The sequence below is a fragment of the Manduca sexta genome, chromosome 21, assembly GCF_014839805.1.
Source record: "Manduca sexta isolate Smith_Timp_Sample1 chromosome 21, JHU_Msex_v1.0, whole genome shotgun sequence".
Classification (NCBI taxonomy): Eukaryota; Metazoa; Arthropoda; class Insecta; order Lepidoptera; family Sphingidae; genus Manduca; species Manduca sexta.
The window spans coordinates 14,100,510-14,125,190 of record NC_051135.1 but is presented as its reverse complement, the minus strand read 5'-3'; the positions used below and the strand labels follow the sequence as shown (position 1 = coordinate 14,125,190).

General features: G+C 35.0%; 2 protein-coding genes across 2 annotated transcripts; both read left to right on the top strand.

Moving 5' to 3' along the window:
- The first annotated feature begins 114 nt into the window (after window positions 1–114).
- Window positions 115–1,498, top strand: LOC115442224 (pupal cuticle protein C1B). Its single transcript, XM_030167227.2, has 2 exons — window positions 115–196; window positions 1,206–1,498. Exons 1-2 carry the CDS (start codon window positions 179–181, stop codon window positions 1,440–1,442), a joined length of 255 nt encoding a protein of 84 aa, XP_030023087.1. The 5' UTR covers window positions 115–178; the 3' UTR covers window positions 1,443–1,498.
- A 5,147-nt stretch (window positions 1,499–6,645) lies between these two features.
- Window positions 6,646–22,752, top strand: LOC115442225 (scavenger receptor class B member 1). Its single transcript, XM_030167228.2, has 12 exons — window positions 6,646–6,753; window positions 12,734–12,835; window positions 13,663–13,754; window positions 16,189–16,352; window positions 16,652–16,799; window positions 18,351–18,554; window positions 19,017–19,141; window positions 19,284–19,445; window positions 19,730–19,836; window positions 20,275–20,393; window positions 20,674–20,799; window positions 21,485–22,752. Exons 2-12 carry the CDS (start codon window positions 12,742–12,744, stop codon window positions 21,824–21,826), a joined length of 1,683 nt encoding a protein of 560 aa, XP_030023088.1. The 5' UTR covers window positions 6,646–6,753; window positions 12,734–12,741; the 3' UTR covers window positions 21,827–22,752.
- The last annotated feature ends 1,929 nt before the right edge of the window (window positions 22,753–24,681 follow it).

Here is a 24,681-nt window from a genome sequence, read left to right as displayed (position 1 = left end):
TTTAAAGGTCTCATACCTCATGAAGCGGATCTTGCAGTTCAAATATTCTAATAAATCCGAGCGTTGATGGTCGCGCGGCCATTTTGTATGCACAGCGCATCCCTTATTGCTTCATGATACAGTATATATCGCGATCGTTCCTCGAAACCAACACAGTCTCCATCAAGACAAGTTCACAATGTTCACTAAAATATTTGTAAGTATAATTATTGTTCTTGAATAAATTGGCATAATCGATTTATAAGCCAATGCCATGTTTACAGTCTTTAGCGTGGCGGGCAATGTTTGTTGTAACTATCAGTGTCGAAGGGTCCATATAACTTGATTCCTGCCGAGTTCCCTGTATGTAGAATCTTATTATCATTAGAACGGCGTGTAATGCATTTATGCATATTAGTATATTTATATTGTATCGGCTTCCCTTTCAGAAATTACACCTTTCGTCACTACTAACTATTGAGAAACGCACAATCCCACAACACCTAAATGTGATCTGATATGTGTCTCCTTTAGGTGCTGTGGGAGCAAAGGTTTTAGTTTTCTGATGCTTGAAAATTTTTAAAGCGTGGAGTCAGGACTTAGAGTTATGTGTTTATTTGACGTTGATAAAATTAATAATTTTGACCCATAAATTATTAATAACTAGTCTTTTTACAGTTTGGGATCTTAATTATCAAGCGATAAGTGATATAAATAGAATAACGTTAAAAATTTTCCGCAATAAATGTTGCTTAATGTAAAGAATAAAATATACTTAGATGATTCTTAGAAGTAAATCCATTAGGAAAATAATCATTATCAATGTAAACGATTCTGTTGCTTTTTGTTAAATGACGTTATTGTTAAAGTTAATAATTTGTTTAGTGATAGCCTACGTGAGCTGAATAAGCTCGTATTCCGGGTTATATTCCCAGGTTGGAGAACAATTAAGAGTTTTTAAATGCCCTCATTCGTATCATAGGACGGATATAAGCTTGGTAGAGTCTGAATGTATTAGTTAGTGGCTCTACCTTACCATTCGGCATATAAGAATATTTGGCTATTTATTTAAGTAGATTAAAAACAAACAAAATAACTAATAATTCGATATAAATAATTGCTAATATTATGATTACTTATGTTTAGGCGATTATTTTATTAAGATAAAACTATAGTTTTATTCAGATCTCCTATATTGTTAAGTAACACATTACATTATATTCCAGGCCCTTATCGTTGTGGCGGTCGCCACCGCCTCCGCCGGGATCGTAGCGCCAGCCGCCTACGTCGCCGCCCCCGCTGCCTACGTCGCTCCCTACGCCTCGGCGGCGTACGTCGCTCCCTACGCTTCCTCGTACTCAGCGCACGCTGTTAACCACGCTGTCGCCGCGCCGGTCGTGGCAGCCGCCCCGTACGTCGCAGCGCCCGCCTCTTACGTAGCATCTCCTGTTTTATTAAAGTGATTTACTGAAATTGACCTGTGAAATGCAAAGTGAATAAATCGTGCATATTAAATAGATTTGAGTTGTTTATTTGTTGGGACGTAGGCTAGGGAACGACATGTCATACCACACTGTACATTTGTGTTTATACCTTTGAGCTATGGTTTGCGCGTGATTCAATTTATTCTCATTTTAATTTCTATTTATTCGCAAGTTGGTATAAAAATGTTTGACGATATTTTACCTTGGCCAAGTGTACATGGATATCTTGATCTATGAAAATCTTTTTGTAAATATCTTAAAGAGGTAAACAGTAACATACTGATACTACATATATACTATGCCCTAATAATTCATTTAAGATAGTTGATCTGTGTATTGCGTAATGGCGTTTCGTGCTCAGAATATGGGTACTTTCTGACCAGGTCATTTTAGTGCAGGTACTCGTATCTACTGACCAATGATACTTAATCGGATTTTCTGATCAATATCACTTCGGGCTCTGTAATTTGTGCCCAATGTGGCGTTAGACGAAATCTTATCACATCATGGAACGAACATGGTGTATAAAGGGCGCCCTGGTTGAATCTGTGCCTACGCTTTTGGGGAAATAGGCGTGCGTTGTTTTATGTTTAAGGTATTTTAGGTTTAATCCGAACGTGACTGTTTTATTAAAGTACTTATTTATATTAAATATTGGGCGATTACGTAAACCTTTTTAAGGCTTTTTGAGGTTTCAATTTGTGTGCAGTACCTGGCTTACGTGACTTAAAACATGTCTCAGATCTTGCAATTGTTGAGATAGGACATGAGACAAGGTTTCACAACTTATAAATCCCTAAATACTTAGTACTTGGATACAGTCTTGACTACTTATATCGAAAATGAAGATCGTATCTTGTTCAATTACTATTAAATGAAAAAGTCGTTTCCCACGCAAAAATAAAATGCTATTATTACTAATTTGAATTCTAATGCAGTGTTGTTTTTAGTCTTTTTGAGGTTTGTTTTTTTAACCTATTCATCTCTTAGCGATTTAAAACACCTTTTTACCTCTCTGTTTTATTGCTTCTATTTAATTATGACTTACATTCAAGTAATTAGTTAATATACCTCTTATTTGGTGAATACGTTTGACGTACATTTTATTAAATATATACAAAAAATATGAGTATTATATCGTCTTATCTAACTAATTTAAGAACAGAAATTTCGACGCCATTAGTCTTTTTATTTTGGCGAATGATCAGCTTCCACCCCTTTGCTCCCCAGTAATACGGCTTCGTCACGAAAACATATCCGTAGTAGATAGCAGACACTTTATTCCATACTAAACAAGGTTTAAAGTTTTTACAAATTTCAATGAAAACTTGTCACGTTAATTTCATCATAGATAAAAATATTTTATATCACTAAAATGACCACAATCCTTAAATTAATTCTGCATTGTGTTTTGAAAATATCTTTCGAGCAATATAATTAAAAAAAGTTTTGCCGTATTCAAAACAAACATAAAAAAGTTAATCCTTTATATATTGGGTTTAGGTTGAAACTCTACGATAAGTGTTTACTGCAGTTTACAATCGGATTCTTATATTTGCGGCAAAAATTTTTACTCTTCTATTATAATTCATTTGGAATAATTAACGATTAACCCTTATTGGTAAAAAGGTTCACCTAATGTGAGGAACCATCTGAAAAGGTTGTTGAGAAAACCGGTTTACCTTTTAACCGGTTTAATGGGTTCCTTGGTATAAGTACAGTGTCGTGCGAGCAAGGGCGAGCGAGAACCGAATAACCTGTGTTTATTTTACAACATTTTAACCTGATCTGTGAACCTGGGGACTCACAGTTAAAAATTAAAATCGCATGAAGACGAGATATCCACTCGGTAAATTAAACGCCTGCTCATTGACAATAGCAACATGTTATAGATCTTCGACTTGCAAAATGCGAGACATTACCCAGCCCTCATCAGAGAGGACTTAGTGCCTAGAAATTTCGCTGACTGCAGCGTGCTTCAGAGCACACGAAATGCTATTAGAGGGTAGAAACATAAATTTACGAATTTTAACTGTTTAGTTAAAATTCGTATAGTTAACTGTAAGTTTTAGGCGTACTACACTTGGACCTGTGCGTTGGGCCGGATTAAGAATGTCGGGGCCCCTAGGCATTATACCTCTTGAGGCCCCTTTTCCCTTTCCCGGATCAGCTCATTAAACTTAATTTTCACTTTTTTTACTCAAGAATTAGGGTCCCTAGGCAGTTGCCTAATTTGCCTTAAGACTAACCCTGACTAGGAAGAATAGGCCCTGTCTGTGCTTCACATATTAGTGGCTTATTCCAGATATTCAATTTCTAGTTGCTTAAAACAGGTAATTTATAAAAAAAATATACACTAAAACCTTAACTTAAACTGCAGAAAATAAAACAAAAATAATGTATATTTCATACCCATTTCTAAAGACTACGCGTTACTTTTATAATTTCTGTTGACAATCGCACACAAGGGCAGGCGTCCATTCAAATAACACCATTGTGCCATCTCTTCGTTTGTTAAACAATTTGCGGTACTTCGACTCTCCTAAATATACATTCATGACTGATTAATCGGTTGACGGCGCATACGCATCGAGTAGCGGACAGTCGACTGGCTTCCCTTGTAACTTGTCAAATATATATTTATGTATTTAAAGTGTGCCGCAGTCCCTGTACATTTTGCCAGGAAACACTTCATTTGATTCATGTGGAACTATCTATTGATTTAGCAACATCAGCAATTGTTTAGGGCATTAAAAGTCTTTATTTGTTTCCCTATAATATTTCCATTATGCCTTAGCCCTTAAATAAGATCATCTTCTTTAATATTATTTGAAAAAAAAGCATTCCCTCGAACAAAACTGCGGGTGAAAGAAGCTAATGCATCATTGTCCTTGTATTTTTTGTGCGATTCAGTATACCCGTGCCTTTGACGCACGGCCCGTAAACGTCACGAGGACTCGTCAGGTCGGCGCCCGGTGACCTCAGTTTATCCTTGTATCCAGAAGTGTGGGGATCTAAACACAACCAAAAACGATGAATATGGCATATATTATTATGACTACAATTTTCCGATTTACAAACTTGTATAAAGATCTATTACTCCCGAATTTATATTCCTTTAAGTCCTTATTTTTGCGCGAACAAACAAGGCCTCCGATTCGTAGGTAACATACTTTTTTAATTAGCTGTGTGGTGACATTAAAAAGATCCTTAGATCCTGAAATATTATCCTAGGAGTTGGTGTTTGGAATAAAATTATTTTACGGATTTTATCGCGATTTTTTATATTATAATTTTCCCCCGTTTCGAAGACTTTGCAGTCTTCGTCGTCACAGTTTCCTGGGACACTGCAGCACGTAGACTAAAGCCTATAAGGGTTATTGACAAATCAAATACTGGGCTATTGTGTAACATGTAATAGCACTGTAGAGTAGATATAACACATTTTTTTTTCGAGGGTTTCAGTCTGCCACGGTGGTTTTTAAATCTGTCTATATATAGATAACGGCATGTATTTTAGGTCATAGTTCTATAAGTAAGCAAAATATTTTTTGCGTCGGTCGCGACCCAAAGTGACTATTCATTTAAGTGACAACACTTAGCACACTTCTTAGTTTAAGTAGTGTAGTATTTCTCAGCAACAAGTTATAACTGCGCGGCGCTTTAACACGTAACATGATGAACGTATGGAAGTATTTAATCTAATATTTTACTTTGACTATTTTGTCATAATATTATAAAAATCCTCTATTGTCTCTAATCATCTTTGATCATTAAGGTCCAATATCCCCTGGACGTGGCAGAGGGCTTCCACAGTGACTACATTTAGATCGATCTTGAGTTTCGCGTTTGTTTAATTCCAAGTCTTCCCAATACTTTTCGCTTCGTCGATCACAGTGCGTCGCCAGGGCCTTTTTCTATGACAGTGTAAACTCGTATCACGGTTGTGTTACGTTATCTTCATGAAATTAGCGTGGAATGGTATTCAGTATGCCAATTTCGATTGTCGCAAACGCGACGCGGTGCCTTACATGCTTGTTACGCACTGTGATAATGACACGTGGCATAGAGAATAAGGTCCCAGGTTTGTTTGGGATGGCCACGCTTCTTCCTAGCTCCATAATATTGCAGCTTTAACCCGTGAGGTAGCTGAATGTTTGCCGGCAAACATTGACAGCTACGCGTGTGACGGAAAAATAACCTTATTATGTAGTATATATGTAGTATATAAGGTTATAATCCCGTGACACACGCAAATGTCATGTAGCTGTCTTGGCTCGCCGGCGATTCACGAGAGACCAAGAGTTAAATCCGTTTGCAATGACAAGTCGCTTATTATTTTACTCTATAAATGTAGCTTGTACTACATTAATTTGAGAATGATATAATGTACATAATAATGCTAATTACAGTATGTTATATCTTCGTGATCAAAGAAATAATAAAATAACAGCACAATAATTCAAGAAAATAAGTAATTTGAAAATGATTCACCAAATTGTTACCTAACGCGTACATGAAAGTTAATTGGTTTTATTACGTAAGTTACTTAATTGTTATAATACAATTTTTACCGTTTATTTAAATATTTTTACATTGTTCAAAATAATCTGCGAAGATGTTTTTCTATAATAACTAGCCGTGCACGCTAGTTATTATAGAGGCTTCGCCTGCGTGGTAATCAGTGTGTCTCAAAGTTTTTTCCGCGTAAATCCCGACCCCACGAGATTTTTACAACTGCGAGACTCCTTCAACAGTAATCGTTATATTTCAGTTAATTTGCATAAAACCGTAATGTACTATTAACCTAAACTTTTCTCAAGAATTGCCCTATCTTTTAGTAAAAACCGTAGAAAAATGCCTTCACTAGACTTTAAGAAAATAAATAACATACGGACAGACAGTAAAGGGGACTTTGTTTTATAATATGTATAAATATCTACAGTACACATATATTTTCCTTACAAAGAAGTAATATAATTTCCTGACCAAAACACATTTGTAAAATGTATTAACGGTAAATAACGTACAATGACCTTTCGAGCCAATAAATTCTACAATTATTAATTTTTCCGAAGGAAATGATTCATGCAATGCAAGGGTTATTTTTTAATGTGAATGTGAGACTTTTTTGTGGAAATATCTGTACGATTTACGTCACTGTTGTGGTATATACCGCGAGGACGGGTCGCGGGCGCAGTTGATGTCCGACACAGCCGCAGCGCGACTGTAGTGGGTGTGCTGTGATTTCTGGGCTTATCCTGTGTTTGCGAATTGAAGGATTTTACGCGTAAGTTGTTTTTACACAAAAAATGATTTTTTTTTGGGGGGAAATAGTTAATAGGGTTATTACTAATTTCCTTCGCGTTTGAATTTAATAAATTAAAACAAAAAAAAAATGTTTTTTTTTCCGAATTAAATTGTTCATTTTAATTATTATTTTTTTAGTCAGATGATTATTAGAGATAATAATCTAATGTTTTATATTTATTTGAATAACCAAAACAGCTAACCGCATAAACGAAGTGTCAGTACTACTATAAACAATAAATAGTGCAACGGCAACGGAATATTGGATTATTAAGCATTGCGTATTGCCTATTCTTAAAATGCCCAATATATTAATTTATATCTTTGTAACAGTAACAACAGTGGTTGCACACTGCCTTGTGATGACAAAAATAGCGAATTGGATGCATCAACCAGCTGAAAGAGCATACGGGCGAAATACCACCTAAAAATATATATAGTTACAACATTGTTACAATTTCAAATCCCTGCCAATGAATTTTCGCATACCGACTTTGTAATTTACTCATACGTTGTATTAAAATCTCCACATGTACGGTTTTATAATAATTATGTAAATTGTAAACAACTATCAATCTAATTGTATTCATATTTAAAGGTTTGTTTACTTTGGCAGCTATGTTTGGGCGTTAATTTTTGGTATAGCTTTAACTATTAGCTAGCACGTGCCACAATTTATTTCAATATTTTTGAATTTAGAATGGGAATTCTTTATAGATTATTGATAATGCGCGATTATTTTATTTTTGAGCTGCTTGTGTCGCCTATACACCGTTGGTTTAGTTAAATTACTACTTAAAGGTAAATTTAAAGAAAACTTCTAAAAAAGTATAAACTTTTTTTGAGTATAAAAACAATTAATTTCTAAAATTAACAATATTGTTACAATCTGTATATTGTTAAGAATCTAAAAAGAACTTGCACTAATAATTAACAAATTAGATCTACAGGATAATATAGAATTAAACACAAATATAAGTAATGTAAATTATATTAATAGGTATGTAGCGCGACAACAAAATTATTCAAACCAAACGCTATCGTTATCGATATATTTGTAGAAATTTGTTAATTTATCGTGAGTCTTTGCTGTGTTACTGTAAATAAGTTGCTATTTATTTTATTTCTAATTTGAATGTTATTACGTTAAGTAAGTGTTTGTCGATTCGTCACTTTTAATTCAAATTTCAATCGTTTATAAAATGAACTTTTGTATAAGTTTAAAATAATTACTTATGGAGTGTGACAGAAAAATAAAGATTTAAATTCATCCACAGATATGCGTGGGAACTTGTGTAAATCGTAACTAGCAATGAATCGATAGTTTATGCAATTTCAAAGTCGTTGCAATTCGATCTATATCGCATTCTGCTCGCTGGTGTAGGCATTGGGAACGGAGTTAGGCTTCTGTTCTGTGGCCTACATAATATTGTAGTTTTTTAATTGGGAAATAGTTGAATTTTTAATGGTTTTTTTTTTTTAGTATTGCTAGCTTCATATGTCGCTACTGCGATTTAGGGACTTTTGTAGTGGAAAAAGCTCTTCACGTGAACGAAGCCGCGAGCAACATCTAGTCAGGGAATAAAAAAGTTTATTGACTATCCCGAGGTAGGCGCATTTTTAAATAGGCCATGGATGCGCATGCACATAGTCGTGGCTTTTACTATAAGGCGGGCGGTGTTTTTTAACAATCAGCTGTTTAAAATATAAGGAGATTTAGAGCGGCCTCTCCACCCCTTGTCACTAGAAGTAGCGTAAGTAACCTATGCCCTCGGAAGTCAGAGTAGAGTGTTCCGCGAGTTTACGCATGTTGGAAATGAGAATATTATAAAAAATCTTGCTTATTAGGAAAGAACATTGTTAAGACTGTCTTTTAAGTATATTATACGGCATTTAAACTGAGAATCTTCAGTTGACTTCTCATCAACGTGTTAGTAACTGTTTTTAAATGTTACAAAACGCTGTATACTTATCGCCCGTGGTAATATCATATATTTTAAGGCTTTGTAAAGTTTTACAGCTCTCACTAAACGCGTCTTTCCGGTATGGGAAGTAAATATTGACCGACCCGGTATTTGATCAAGCCTTTGTGAAAAACATAATATTCAGAAAGATATCCTTAATTAAACTGTTTATATCAACGCAACGTGTTGATATCAGATTAACGTGTTTCATATCTATTATATTGAGGAAATAGTCATTAAAGGCACGTTCCTGCTGAGATCTCGCAATGTCAGCAATCGTTACCTACAGTATTGATCTCATTAATTTGATTATCGCTCTTACCTTGATAGGTCAGAGGTAGACATTTTGAACTAAACTGTCCAATAAATAGCGGGACAGTGGCCTTACATTGATGTCGTATATTTAAAGTGTTTTCGTACATTTTATTCGCAATTTTGTTTTATTCAATGTTATAAGGATATGGAGACCATTTTTGTACATTGGTTTTTGTATTATGTACCTATATATTCAAATGTATATAATCCAGCCATATATTACAATCAATAAACTAAACAAGCTGCTATGAATATATACAACTTGGCTCCGTTTGACTAGTTTCAAGTAAATTTTATTTGACATTTATCATCTTAAACAAATTAACCCCCTTATTCATAAACGTTTTTTATCTAAGGACGGAGTAAAGCTGTGATAACAAGCCTGTTTCTCAGTGCCCAACGGCACTGAGAAATAGACTTATAGAACCGTTGTGATTGATTATTTTGTTGTATTTCAATATTAGCCAATCCCAACGGCCCTACGTCTACGCACTGCGAAGACTGCCATGCTGTCAGCACTGAGAAACAGACTTGTTATCACAGCCTTACTCGGTCGTTCGATAAAAAACGTCTATGAATAAGGGGGAATGTAGATAGTACTCATTTAGTAACCGCTTATTTGGGAGCATAGAGTGCGACTTATTTGGTTGAAGTGTTACTTATTAGACGAGTAATATTTACTCAGAAGTGGTCAAACAGGCCCTTACATAAACGTCGATGTTGTAGAATCTAAAACAGTTCTGGAAGGTTGATACTGTTCAAAGGAAATCGTGACATCTGTCTTTTCATATCTATTATAATTCTCTTTGCATCTCTCAGTCGAATCATAAGATCTATTTGTCTCGTTAATAAGTAAAAACTCATCAAAAGACAGCTTAATTATACGCAAAATATGTATTTCTTTCTCCGCGCGGCAACTAAAGTATGACTGAAATTTAGCAATAGAAAATTGTCGAACAACCAAAGCCGTTTTGTGTCTTAATCACCATGATTATGCCGGTATGACTAATTGTTTACGCCAGCTGATTTTAATTCTGCGTGATGCGGTAAATACGTCCCTGTGAGGGAAGCAAGGGCACTCACTTTGTATTCAAAGACCATCGCATTGTGGCATGTATCCGGAACTAAATTCCCTCAGCTTGCCAACCGAGGTGTAGTGTAAATATACTCTACGTTTAGTGTCGAAGGTAAATAATTGTTTTATACAAAATTATATAATCTAGGAAAATATTAAAAGGATGTTTCCATTTCTAATGGATAATTAAAGTTTTGATTGTTAGTGTATTAGATAATGATACCAGATATTATTAGATTTGAGTGGTTGAGCTACTTCTTAAAGGCTTGAGAGGGAAGTGTTTAAGGCTCCTGAAATGTCAATTACCATATAAAATGCAAGAGCAGTTGAGAGAGATTTTCTGTAAGAAAGTGGTACTATCCAGTCGATCTGGCTCGTGTCCATAACGGAAGTGATATCACTCACACATCACTGCATCTATTACTATCGAATTTTGGATTTTGGACTTTGAGTAATTTATCATTTTAACAAAAACAATAAAGGATGAAAAAATGTAATTATATACCGTTATTGGTCCATCCGATTGCGTAGAGGTCGCTTTAGTTTTCATAATTTTTTGTTACATTTTATGACATATTACCAATTTGATGTCTGTAAAAATGTATAAGGATAAATTCTGAGAATATGTCTATAAGCTGATAAAAAGCCAGACTAAGTACAGTCCTTTAAGATTAGTCTGAAGAAGAAAAAAAACTCTAGATACAAGCATATAGACAAAATAAAATTAAAATTTTGATCAGGTTTTAGTTTAGATAATCAGGAATTATTAGGAATTATCGATTGTATATTTGCCGACAATATTAATGGGTCCCACAGACATATTACTGTGGGAATCGATTCTGTATCCATTCATCTCCCAGCCGGCCCAGTCATAGAGGCTGTTAAATTATGTAAATTTCCAGTCACATTACAAGAACTAATGCTGTCACGTGCTTGTGTACCGCGTGCTAGCATTAACTACATTGTAATAGCCATTAGGACCTCATTTTTCTTAAGATGACAAGATTAATAACATATTACTACGATGTCACGTGCAATTTCGTAAATAATCATATTTACGGTAAACACATCAACATGGTGTCTAGCGCACCGTACGTAGCAACACTAATATTGTAAATGGCGTCTTAGCGATTGGAACACGTTCAATATGGGCAGTTTGGAGGTAGCCACGAATACTTCCGTAAACCGCAGCCGTTTATAAACAATAATTTTGCTACCAAAACACGGCAAAATATACGGTTATCAACTCAGAGCTCATATTTAGCTGCAATCCAACTCTAAATCTATAGGTTAATGCTAATGGACTTTAGGAACGAATAAAAGCCTTGATCAACAGTTGTGATGTTGTAAAAGGAATCCCATTTATATCGCAAGTGTTTGTTGAACGACATTTGTTTGTAGACCATTACTGTATAAAGTATAAAAAAATAATTAAATATTATGTCACTTTACGTAAACCGTTGCCATATGCAATATTCTGTAGGTACTCCTAGCACGTGATGCAAAACAATCCATCATCTCTTTGGTATAGTGGCTGCGCATAATGCCAAGGACTCGGAGTTCCCACGTTTGAGTATCTGGTTGAGCAAGATTACGTGGTTCCCTTATATGGTTTAAACAAGCTTTAATTCTTCCAGCGCCCAGAAAGTTTTACTGAATTTCTTTTTATCTAATTGTCGTTAAAATTAAAATAAAAAATATTATTTGTTTCGAAAGACTAAATTTAGATTTGCAAAAGAAAAGAACTCAAAATATTTTTTTTACACTAGAAAAACCTGTATTGTGAAGAGCCTATACTTCATTTTAAATGTACAAGTCAATTATGTATAAAACTACAGAAATGTACATTATTTAATAATAAAATAATACGTTTGTGATACATAATAAATATTGAATATATTTAAAAGTGGCGAAATAAATTTGTATAAAGAACCTGACTTTGTTAAACTATCCTTCACCTTAACAGGACAGTTTGGGCCATAATTTTAGTACTGTTTAAATTATTCAGGGATATTTGCTTTGTCTGTCGTATAACTTTGAGGTAGTTTTAGAGTAAGATTACTAATGCCAAAGTATCATACCACGGCGTTATCAATTTATTTGTTTCGACACGTTCTTGGCGCCAAATCTTACAATAAATATCCGTATTTACACATTTGTATTAGTTTTATAAAAACTATTATAGTAACAACTTATCAAGTTTTATTTAAAACTCTTATTGTTGGTATCGTATATGTGGTTATTAACATTGTAGATAAATCTAATTAGGAGTAGCGCGGAAGTCATTACGCTTAATTTATTTATAGTAATAATTGGGTTGATATTGTCCTTATTCATTATAGATGTTTGTCTCGACAACTTGCCCTCAGGTGATAAATTAGCTTATTTTATTTTACAGTTATCGTATTTAACATGTAATGTAGTTAGGACTCATGTTCATACTATTTTTTGGAAGCATAGATTAGAGTGTGACGCTTGTAGTCGACTTATAAATTTATGTACTGGGTACCATTTACTCAGGATATGTAAAACAGACTATAAATTATTGGTAATATTCCATGGTTTAAATAAATTACTTCCATTTCAAATGCTTTATCTTGTTACAGTTTCCAAGATGGTGGTGGGCGCGAAAATAGCTCTCCAACATGTGCCCAGCAAAGGGAGGATATCGCTCATGAAAATACAAAATTTTACTGTCATTAAAAGACGTAAGTAGTTCATAATCCTTTCATGTTATTACAAAAGTCTCAATTGACATTTAATAGTTGCTTCTTAACAATACAGTGTTCATAGGGATTGGAGCATCCTCGTATTGTGAAGGAAAACAACACTTTGCATCCTTATTTGTGCCCACATATTGTGCCGGCAAACATAGTCCTACCTCTAATAATTAACTTTGAAGGACACAAAATATTCGTGGGTATTGTAAAAACTAACGTGTAGTATTTAACTTGCTCAGTGTAGTACCATATTTTGCGATTAAAAGTGGGTTTCTGCTATTTTTGTCGAAAGGAACACTTACTACGACCACTGCCCAATTCGTATCGTTAAGATCTGAAAAAAATACGATAATTTGGAATTAAATTTATGATATTACTGTCCTTTCGTCGACCTGATAAGATCATAGATATGGATAAATTAATGCAGAAGTGAAGCAGTTCAAGTCGCCCGCGCCGTGCCTCGACCCTCGCGAAATGTTACGCCGAGGTTACGCGAATTCATGAATGTCGAAGAGTAAATAAATATTATTTTATTCGAGCACGAGTTTGGGCGTGACTTATTGCCGCAAGCTTTACCTTTTTACAGTAAAGCGGGTAATTTAGGTCACTTGATGTTAAGGTGAATCGCAGACGTTTTCAACTTTTGTTTCAGATTAGAAATGCTATACCTAAATAATAATAACGTTTAGAGATTTATGTATATAATAGTACTTGCAAATAAGGAAATGAGTGCCTTGTTGAAAAATGACCTCTTACGCCCATAGCACACACAATACTATAGGAATAATGACTTCAACAAGAATGTTCGTTCACAGAGTCAATAGCAAAAGCAGTGTATGGGTTCCTCATGGTGGGCGCTGCTGTGCTCATGATATTTATCAACCCTCTAGAGCTAATCACTAATTGGGTGAGTTTTAACTTTTATTTTGAATATGCTTGTTATTTCAACTAAATATGTCTTAATACTTCATCTAAGTATGTTACTTTTTAATGTTTATGCTGGTAAAATGTTCAAAGACCAATATATCTATTTCAACCTTATATGTTTCAACCTTCGCCAGCATTGATAGATAATATAAAAAAACTAGACGCCAAAACCAATATAGAATTTCCCGCTGATATCCTCTCGGTGACTGGTCATGTTACGTTAAGGTAAGGACACACTGTTCCACGTCCGCTGCAAGGCTCCCACGTGTACACTCTTGACATATATGCAATACGTATTATGTTTGAATTTGTAAAATCTTCACGATCCTAAGTAATTTATATCCGATGCAGTGGAGCCGATATCATTGAATAGAGAATAGTAACTAATTTTTATGTACCACCACCTCGTGGACTGCGAGTGTTTGGAGAATTCTATGATATCCCCAGTCTTTTCTAAGAGGGAATGAATAGGGACCATCGGGAATGGCGGGCAAGCGGCATAAGCTGTTCCTTGTAGGAACCCTGTACAGTGTACCTAACGTACACTGTGCGACCACTGCGATGGGTGGCAGAGCGTTCTTTGCTAGACGAGGGCTTCTGATGCTCTCCACCATTGGGGATATGCCGCACTAGGCGAGATCGCATAGGGGCGGGTGTGAAGGATATCTAAGCACTTCTTGCCGGAGAAATCCGCAGCCGAAATTCGCAGAAGATAAACACTGACGATAGACGCTCGACGTTTTTCACCTCCCTTGCGTCTTAGCGTTTGAATCTTTTCGGACATTTTCACGTGGTGTGCAATTAAACAGACCCTAGTATGTTTTATATGTTTTACCCTTTCACCCCAAGGCTATCGACTTTCGTCAAAATACGTCACGATCGCCATTTAAATGTCAACTTAATCGATAAAAATTGAAAACAAACCACCCTAAATCAATGCCTTTAACGTTTAATTATTTTTTTTAACTATACTATAGCGGAATTCCGATATTATCGTCAGTTATTTTCTTGAATGTTCGATATGTATTTACGAAATATCTTCTTTACAAATAAACATTAATTTGTTTAGTCAATTACATCCAATATAATAGAGAAATCATCCCGGAGTATGGAATCTGTGCTCGATACAGTCCTGGATTTGTAAATAGGCCGTATCAGCCGCGGCCTATGGGCGGCAGAATCTTAGGGGACACTCACTAGATTTAATTAATCATTCGTTTATTTAACTTTAGTGCCTTCCATAATACAAACAAATGGAAAATTATTAAGTATTTTAGAAACCTACATACAGACATACATACATATATAAACGTACCTAGTACATAGGGCGGCGGAAATAAAGTGGCCTACACTCATAAAAAATATAAATCCGGTACTGGCCCGATATGGCGAAAAGCTCGCCCCCTATCATGGGACAGAACACAGAAGGTAAAAATTTTATGCCCTGATTGCTCATTGCCTATCCCTTCGGGGATAAAGGCGTGATGTGTGTATTGTATTGTAAATAGAAATAATTGAAAAGTGATTAGATATAAGTTTATATGTTATTTTGTTGTTTTCTGAACATGATAAAGTGTCCATAAACATTATTTGTCAACGAAATTTCGTGAGAGTACAATAACGTAAATAGTTGGCAACGCTGACCTGCAGTGCGAAATACCGGTGTTACTGCGCATTGCCATAAATATAGTTTGACCCGCGATTACAATACAACACGCCCTTGTTTTGATTGAAGAGTCTTTCTTCAACTTGACGTGCGATATCGATTTTTAAATAGCATTAAGTTATTTCTGATTTTCATTGTTTATTTTGATAAATTTATTTATATAATGACTCATTATTGACACATCAATGGCACAACAACGATTAAGATTACAATGTTATGGACGAGTCTATTTATTAATTACGGGTGTAAAACAACATTTATATAAAATCAAAATAAGATAGATTGCTAATTTTAGTATTTAATTAGTTAATAATTGTTGAGTGTTACTGTTGGAACCGGATATACACAGGACGATCCTGAAACGCGACACACTTACATGGGCCACTAAGGCAGGTTTTAACACCTTGTGTACGGTGGTCGCTATCCCGGCGAATGTAAAATATCCGACCACTAGTACTTACTATTAAGCGAGGGTTAGGAAGAAAACTCGCAGAAGTTGACTCCCGCAGGCAATTTTTATCGTGTAAACAATCACGGCAAACTGATTTGTACGAATTTCGTATCTTGTAGGACTTGCGTTAAGTCGTATGTGTATAGAGCTATTCAAATATGGCCGCTCGTGTAATCGTTTCTGGAAGATCTTGGATAATATAGGTATAATATAAATTTATTCTAGAAAATATTTTAGCAGGCTAGACAGCAACATGGGGACCTATCAGCTTGTAATACAAATATAATTTGTCCACAGTATCTAGACATAAAAGAGGGCTCATTCCTATTCCGGATGTGGGAAAAACCTTCATACGAGATATATTCTGAAGTCTGGCTATATAATTACACAAATGTACCAGAATATCTAAGTGGCGAATCTAAAGTATTGAAGTTGAATGAGGTTGGACCATTTACGTTTCAGTAAGTATTAGAATGATTTGCCTGAATTGAATTGTAAATTGTAAGCTAGAAAAATAGAAAAGTTTTATGAGATGATAAGAACGAGTTCTTTATTCACAGTCCGTGGGAAAATCTACCAGTTATATTACAATGGTTGCACAAAAGATACAGTAAAAAAATAAGAACTCAACATAATTTGGCAGTCCAAATAGAACACAATATACCTACCATATAATAATTATCAGGTTACGTTTAGATTAAACTGAATTGAGCATTGGACTAACATGTTTAATGACTCGCGTCTACTGCTCATTTTACAGGGAGGTGAGGACGAATGAGAATGTGACGGTGGACAAGGACCGAGGAGTGTTGACGATGAAGCCGAGAACCGTGTTGAACTTCCTTCCGGAGCTGTCGATGGCGGAATTGACCGATGCGACCGTCACTGCGCCTAACATTGCTCTTGTTGTAAGTGTATATTTGTAGTCTATTGGATACAATTTTTTAATTTGTTGCTGTCGGATGACGAGCTAAGTTTGCCGCTCGCCTTTTGGCAAGCGATATGATCGCCCACAAACTGTAGTAACACCACAACACATTTTTGTAGTGAAATGCTTTTCTTGATATTTAGTTATAATCGATCGTCCGTAGTACGACCACGTTCAAGAGACTTGAACCTCTTATATACGTGACAGAAATATAATAATTCCCCAATATTTTATAATGCCTACTCCTGAGCACGGGCCTCCTCTACTACTAAGGGGGTTTTAGGCCTATTCACTGGCCTAGTGCGGGCTGGCATACTTGTTCTGACTTGTGGCGAAGGGTGAAGTTTTAAAACGAATTTAGGCTATCGATATACAGAATGTCTATACACGTTGTAATTAAAATTCGTAGTTGCATTAAAAAAATAACCGCAGAGAGAGTACCTGCAACATCTACAAATCATAACTAGAATAATACATCTAAAAAGGGGTCTCTTCAATTTGGATCCACATTCCTAAGCGAGCCTTTCAAAAAGACCGGCCTTTGTGCTGTAATCTCGCGCAAAATAGATACAACATAATAATAATATGAGTAAAATCAATAGAAATAACATAAGATTTCACAAAATAGTTTTATCTAACATTGCCACAGAGTAATTATCTTGTGTCCCCATTAAGTAATGTATAGAAAAACAAATCATTATAAATAAGCCACTTTTAAACACAAACTGATAACCTATCCCTTGAACTTCTTTGTTTCTATGCGTAACGTAGGAATTTAAAAGTATAACCATAGTTTACGTGCTAAGAATACCTAACTTGGTTGTAACCACGACGCATTATATCTTGTGGTTGGGAAATTAGATGACTAGAGTTTATTTTTCTTTAACAAAGAAGATTCCTTGCCTCATTAAGTCATGACTGCCAATATAAATTTGCTACGTCGCCAAGAATTGCAAATTACGCTACGACTACGCAGCCTTTATGGGCTTTAGGTTTTGAAGTTACGGACCTGTTTTACAATTTCTAAGTAAATGCTACTCATCTAATATAAGTATAAGCCGAATAAATACCAAAGTTATGTTCTAATATAAGCTCCGAAATAAATTGTGCTTGTTACTTTAACTGCCTAATAAGATAATTGACAAATAAAATTTAATTGAAACTTCTGAGACTGGCCCTTTGTCTCACAATACCAGCTAATATAAGCTTTCATGTATTCTAAACCGAAGCGCAACTCTGAAAATGAATTTGCTGTTGTGAATTGTAATAAACAAAGCGATTGTAGTACCTAGACTTCTAAAAAACATTAAATTAGGTACTACTGGAATTCTAGATGCTGAAAGCGTATAGATGAATTCATTAGTAGAGCTATGCAATAGACCAGGGGAAATAGACATCGTAAGATGTTAAATACCTATTTTAATTAAGGATAAAAAAATCTATTCCTTTTTCAAGAATAGGCAGAAGTGTATAACACCTACATTTAGACATCATCAACTATATTTATTGACACTATATTTATTCCTTGCAGGCAGTGAGTTCCCTTGCTGCTGAAAAACTAGGATACTTCGCCAACGCCGGTGCTTACTACTCTTTGTCAGCTCTCGGAGTGAAACTGTTCAGGAATTTCACGGCGGAAGACATATTGTGGGGCTATGAGGAGCCTATAGTTTCCATCGCCAATAATCTCTTTCCTGGATGGATCGATTTTGGAAAGTTGGGGATTTTGGACAGGGTTCGTAATTTTACGCTTGTTTACATATGTAGTTATTAAATTGCTTTTTGTAGTTGTATGTGATTTGTCAGGCTTTGGATCTTTTTTTTAATCTTTATTTAAGGAGCTTGGTCGTTATTTCACGACTATGTCGCTCGGTACGTCCACTTTTACCCATGCCTACTAAATTTTGAGAAAATCAAAATATTTTTTTAATAAAGCCTTAGCCTCTTCCGATACAGGAATGGACAAAAAGCTATTTATGCTGCCCACATTAAAGCTCAAAGTATGAGGCCCACTCAGGCTTTGGATTTAGTTCTCAATGCCTATACAAAAAATATCATCTAGTATGTTCTAATTTTAGTTAAAATAACTATAATAATTGCAGTCATGTAGCCACTTATCCAATGGCTTGTTATTATCTGTTTTACTTGTCATTTTCTCGCGTGTATTAAATGAAGTAACAATTGATTTAATTTGCAGTTTTACGCCCAAAGATCTGAATTCGTTGAAGTGGACATTGGCAATGCCAGCAACAGGTTTTCCTTAAGAGAGTGGAATGGCTCCCCCGGGATCCCGGAGCAGGGATTCACTGATTTAAATAGTAGGTAAGTTGATACAATAGTCTCAATTGTCCACCCCACTAACCAGCTTATTCGCCTAATAATCTTCTTAATTATTTATCTACTAGAAAAGTTGCATTTTTGCTTTCAATTATAAATATTCTCTAAAGTATTAAATTCATTTCAGCATCCCATGCAACGTGATCAAGGGCACTTACGAAGGTTTTATGCTGCCCCCGAACTTTCCTCGGGGCAAAAACATCCCCATCTTTAGGAGGCAAGCGTGCAGGGTCTACCCGTTTGACTACAGCGGAGAATTTGCCGGTGATAATGGATTTAACTACTACAGGTGAAGAAATAGTAATGACTTTGTTAATTTATATTATTTAAAGTGGCAGCATAATTACTATTGTCGGACCATAAGTAGGGACGGCTCAAATGAAGTGGTTCTATTATAATCAAACTGGCATCTAAAAACAACTTATCTGTTGCATTTTGAAAACGTTATTCTCGCATTCCGGTTCATAATTATCGACCTAAAACGGCAACGCACTCGCAATTTAGCACTATGCTTACCTTACTATCAAGTCACGCACGACCAAAAATTATTGTAATCCATAGATGATGTTGCAGGTACATATTGGCCAAGTCTTCATTCAGCAGGAGTTCTCAGTACGCGTGTTCGTGTTCGCACAACTGCATGCCTGAGGGCTTCGTCGACGTTAGTAATTGCTACTACGGTCAGTGTATTCAATGAATTGATGAATTCGCCATACACATATCACAGTGCATGATACTTTTAGCTGATTGCTGCAGAACGTGCAGGACGTCCGTTTACTAAGACTGGATGTTCAGACGTAGAAGCCCGCAATTGTGTTCCTGAAATAGTAAATTAATATTGCAAGGCCCGCCATCAATAAAATTCTATATAGCGATACTTAACTTTTATAATTTTTTTAAGATGTAGGTCCACACAAAATGAGATCCCAAGTATGATTATTAGCAATTCTTATTTGCAAATTCATAGAACGGCTCAGCCTTTCATTACACATCATCAAGGTTGAATAGTAGACGTTGTTATCCTTTCGTCTTTGCTTTGCATACTTCTTCAGCTATTCCTAGTACAGATCGAGGGATATTCTGTGTATTTCTATAAACGTTTTTTAATATTATTGCAGGCTTCCCTATAGCTCTATCGAAACCTCATTTCTTGGATGCGGATCCAGTACAGCGCGCGTATTACGAGGGCTTGCACCCAGACCCTGAAAAGCACTCCTCGCATTTGGACGTGGAGCCGGTAAGGTTTCAAGACCGATTTACTGACTGCAAAAGTGGGTATGAATATGGTGGTAATATTGGGCCTTCCACAATTTCACCAAATGCATTAGAAAATCATCTTTCGTTTTTAGTTAGAATTGTAGTTTACGTGCCAGAATGCTCTCCAACAATATACCTATTGTATTTGTAAAATAAGGTTTCTTTTATCGCAAAAATATTGACGGTCTCTAAAGCAGATTGTCAAAACCACGATAGAGTGGTAGTTAATAATTTTACATTTAATATTTTTGTTATTTCAGACCATAGGGGTACCACTGACGTTGCACTCAAAGATTCAAGTGAACATAGCAGTGAGAACCTCTCCTGGAAACCCCATCATCAACCCTCTGAAGGATAAAGTCTTGCCCATCCTCTGGTTATCTATGGTGAGTGGCCTCTGATTGATCGAAATTGCATGTTTAAAAGGGTTGTTATATTTCTTGCACTAACAAGTTCGCGGAGGAATATATTACACTAGAACTTTCAGATGCGTATACATTTTAAAGTTTATAAAGATAGCTTGTCATTATTGTTATGCGCAAAAATTTATTTGCGTAAATCCACTTCTGCAAGTTGTCTTGCAAATCAAACTTCGTTTTATGGAAAGTGGTAGTTCAAACTCCCGGTTGAAAATACTAGCAACAGATTTTTTAAGTACGTGCAATGTCGCGACTTATATCTTAAAACAATATTTTTATCACTTGAATTCACTTTTTGTTCTTATTGTTGTCTCATACAGCACTTTTTGGAATTAATGTGGTCCTTGATTATGATTCATATAAAAAGTAGGTCAATCAAGATCTGTTTATTATGAACTTTTATTTAAATGTATGAAGTTTTGTACAATTAAGTAACTTCAATAAGATCTTTAAATTATATTAAGATATATAGTTTTCTATATTTGTATTGTTTGTGACGGTAATCGCATACGATAAAAGATAGACGAAATATGAGGCTTGATTGTAAAGGAACAACAGTATCAAAATATTAACAATTTTATACTATATTATCCCCAATTCTTCAATTGCTGCTTTACAATAAAATCGCATTTAATAAAGTTTTATATTTCAGTATTGCGACCATACGCCCCCCGAGGTCATTACTCTCCTCCGACTGCGTCTCGTCATCGGTCCACCGCTGATTATCACCATTGAAGTCGTCCTCTTCATTACTGGCTTATGTCTCGGCATTCACGGCTTCTACAGGGTTTGGAAACCCAACTATCATTTCGGGGAGGTCAACAGAAGAAGTGTAGAAAGGACTGTAGACAGAAAGAATGTCGACAGGAGTGTCTTGTTAAATATAGCTGAGAATACAGCATTTAGTGATGATGATACCGCTAAGGAATCAGTTTCGCTTCTAACCATGGAGGTGGACGAGGCGGAAACACCGGATATAGTTGTTGGTGATTAATAAAATCATATTGATTTTGAGATAACGAAGGTTCGGTGAATTTTTTTATATCCGACACTGAATAAGGTGTATTAGAAAAGTTAAGAATTGTGATATATGAGTTTGAAGTTAAACCAACATTACTGAAGGGAATATTAATCAAGTGCTTTAAAGTCATATTCACGATATCTTGAACAATGAACGCAATTATGTTGTAATTTTCGAAGGAACAAAATTATTACGTTAAATGTGTTGAGGCTATCAAATTTAGACCCGTAAAGTTATTAAATTAAATGAGCTCTCGTACAAAAACGATACCACATATGTGAGTTTTGTATCATACTTTGATCGAAATATCAATGAACAATATTTTTAAGGTTACTTCTGTAGTTTTGTACATAATAAATAAGAACATTCCGTTTATCTGATCCATCTCTAGATCTTAAAAGCTAGTCCTTGGAGAGCCATCATTGCTTTGAATTTAAAAGCGAATATATTGTTTTTGTACTTACCTGTCTTGTCGAATGGTCTGTTGATTGTGACATAATTAGTATTTGAAATAGATATCTCGTCAGTAGTTTCTTAATGTATGAATGGTTAACATCTAACAGTTTATATCACGAAGTTATTATTAAGGCAATGATAACTTTCCTTCCAAATAATGATAAAGGTAATATCGATTTTTTTTTTAGATTTTGACTAGGATTCTAATATTTGTAAATATATGAATCAAATCTTGTTTATGTAACTTGAATGTTGTAAATAATTATTAATAATTAAAACTCGATCGGAGTCGAACTATTAAGTTAAGGTGTTAAGGTACGAAATGACTAAATTCCGATATCGGTTCCGATTTTAATTTTAGGTTAAGTATTGTGATATTATTTTTAAGTGTTTTGTTTGATGTAAATACTAAAGATATTAATGATAAACAAGTTTCAGTTCTTCATGGTTTCATTACTTTCGTTTTTATCAATAATTATACTTTTGTTGTTTTTTATCTTCATAGCAAACTCCATGGTCCTCGATGGGAAGGTCCTTGTGGTCTAAATATACATACCTCAATCAACGTAAGAAGTTCACGCGATTATTGGCACAATTATGTGAGACTCACAGACCTTAGAAGAAATGGCCGTTTGCGATAAGACCGCCATTTGTACTTTCTTTGTTCATATTCTCTATTGTATATTTACTTTTCTATAAGACTTTACCTACAAGAAAGAGTTTAAATGAATAAATAAAACAGATAATAGATACTCCTCAAATGATGTCGAAATTCGACTCTTAGGATGAGCCACTAAATATATTGTTCTTTAAGTTTAATGAGAAAGTGCGAGCGGTACCATCTTATAAGATTAAAAAACGGGTACTTAATATTTAAGGATATTATTATAATTTTTTTTATTACATTGAATGACGAGCTTGCCGTTCGTCTGATGGTAAGCGATATGGCCTACAAACAGTGGATACACCATCCAAATTAATACAAAAAAATAATAATTGTCTCTGCGTGCATGTTCGAAACCGTACCTTAAGTATTAAAAATTTGAAACATTCCACAGGAGGTGATATCTCACGGTCCATAAAGGGTTATTGCAATCCTTTCTTAATTCACTTTCACATCCGCATCTTTCACACTCATTACAATAAAGTCGAGGAAATGTAGGAAATAAAAGCAACACTTAAATGATAATGTATTTAATTATCAAGTTCACATATTAAGAAAGGGGCACGTTATTTGCTTCCGTAAAATATTATATATTTATTTTTGCTTCAGCGGGTTAGACGCCCAAGGACGCTCTGAGGTCTAGGGTTCGAATCCCATATATCCCCTATTAGGGACTCGGTCCAATGCTCGCTCGGATGATGCTATACTCCCGAGTGTCGACAGTGGGCCGTAAGACCGGTGAAACCAACATAACCATTCAACTCACCTTCCAAGTGGTGGTAGCGATAAAGCGTTTTTTCCACGCGAAAAAAAAGTGTTCGAATCCTAATCGGCCAGTGGTATTTTTGCTAGGTTTTTTTGCTCGGAATTAATAGCAGGTTATCGGCAGTTATTAAGTTACTGTTTTTGTTTTGAGATAGAAATGTGAATACGTAACATTTATATAATGTCTTATAGGTTATCAAACACTATCTGGAGTCTCCAATGTAAGGAAAGAAACTTAGAAGTCTAATGTTTTAAGGTGTTGATTAAAAGTCCTTATTTGGTTCATGTTTATTGAACTAGAGGTTTATATTATATTTACATGAACATGTTCAGAGGTAACAAACTAATTTACAAAAATAAATTAACATAAATATCTTACTTCACTAAATATAATAACAGAAAGCTTCTATTTTAATCAATCACAGTTCTTTAGTGGTTCTTTCAAAGGCAATAGAAAAACATATAAATAATCTATTACTTACTATGTATAATTTAAATTTATTATAAGTTTATTTAGACAGAGAAAAATAAATGAACAAATAGTAAGCGAAAATTTGTTTGTTATTCGAAATATGCGATCAAAGATTAGCAAGAGTCTGACAAAATCAAATTACCGGCACAATTTTTTTGGCATAGCCGGCTGATCGCGATATAATATCCTATATTCCATATTCGGCTTTAGTAAGTATTTTGTCTCGAGAAACTTGATTTGCGTGGGTTAGGGTGTCCGCAGCGCAGTGATAGGCACTCATCTGTACTCAAAGAAAAGCGTGACATTCTGGGACGAATAACAAAAAAAAATATATAATAATTAACTTAGAAATATAGGTACGTATAGTATCAGCTTATCAATAGTAGAAACTGATTCTGAAGATTACAAAACAGTGCGATTAATTTGCGATCGCACGTAGTATTCGGTCCTTCAATGTGTAGTCAGTATCGT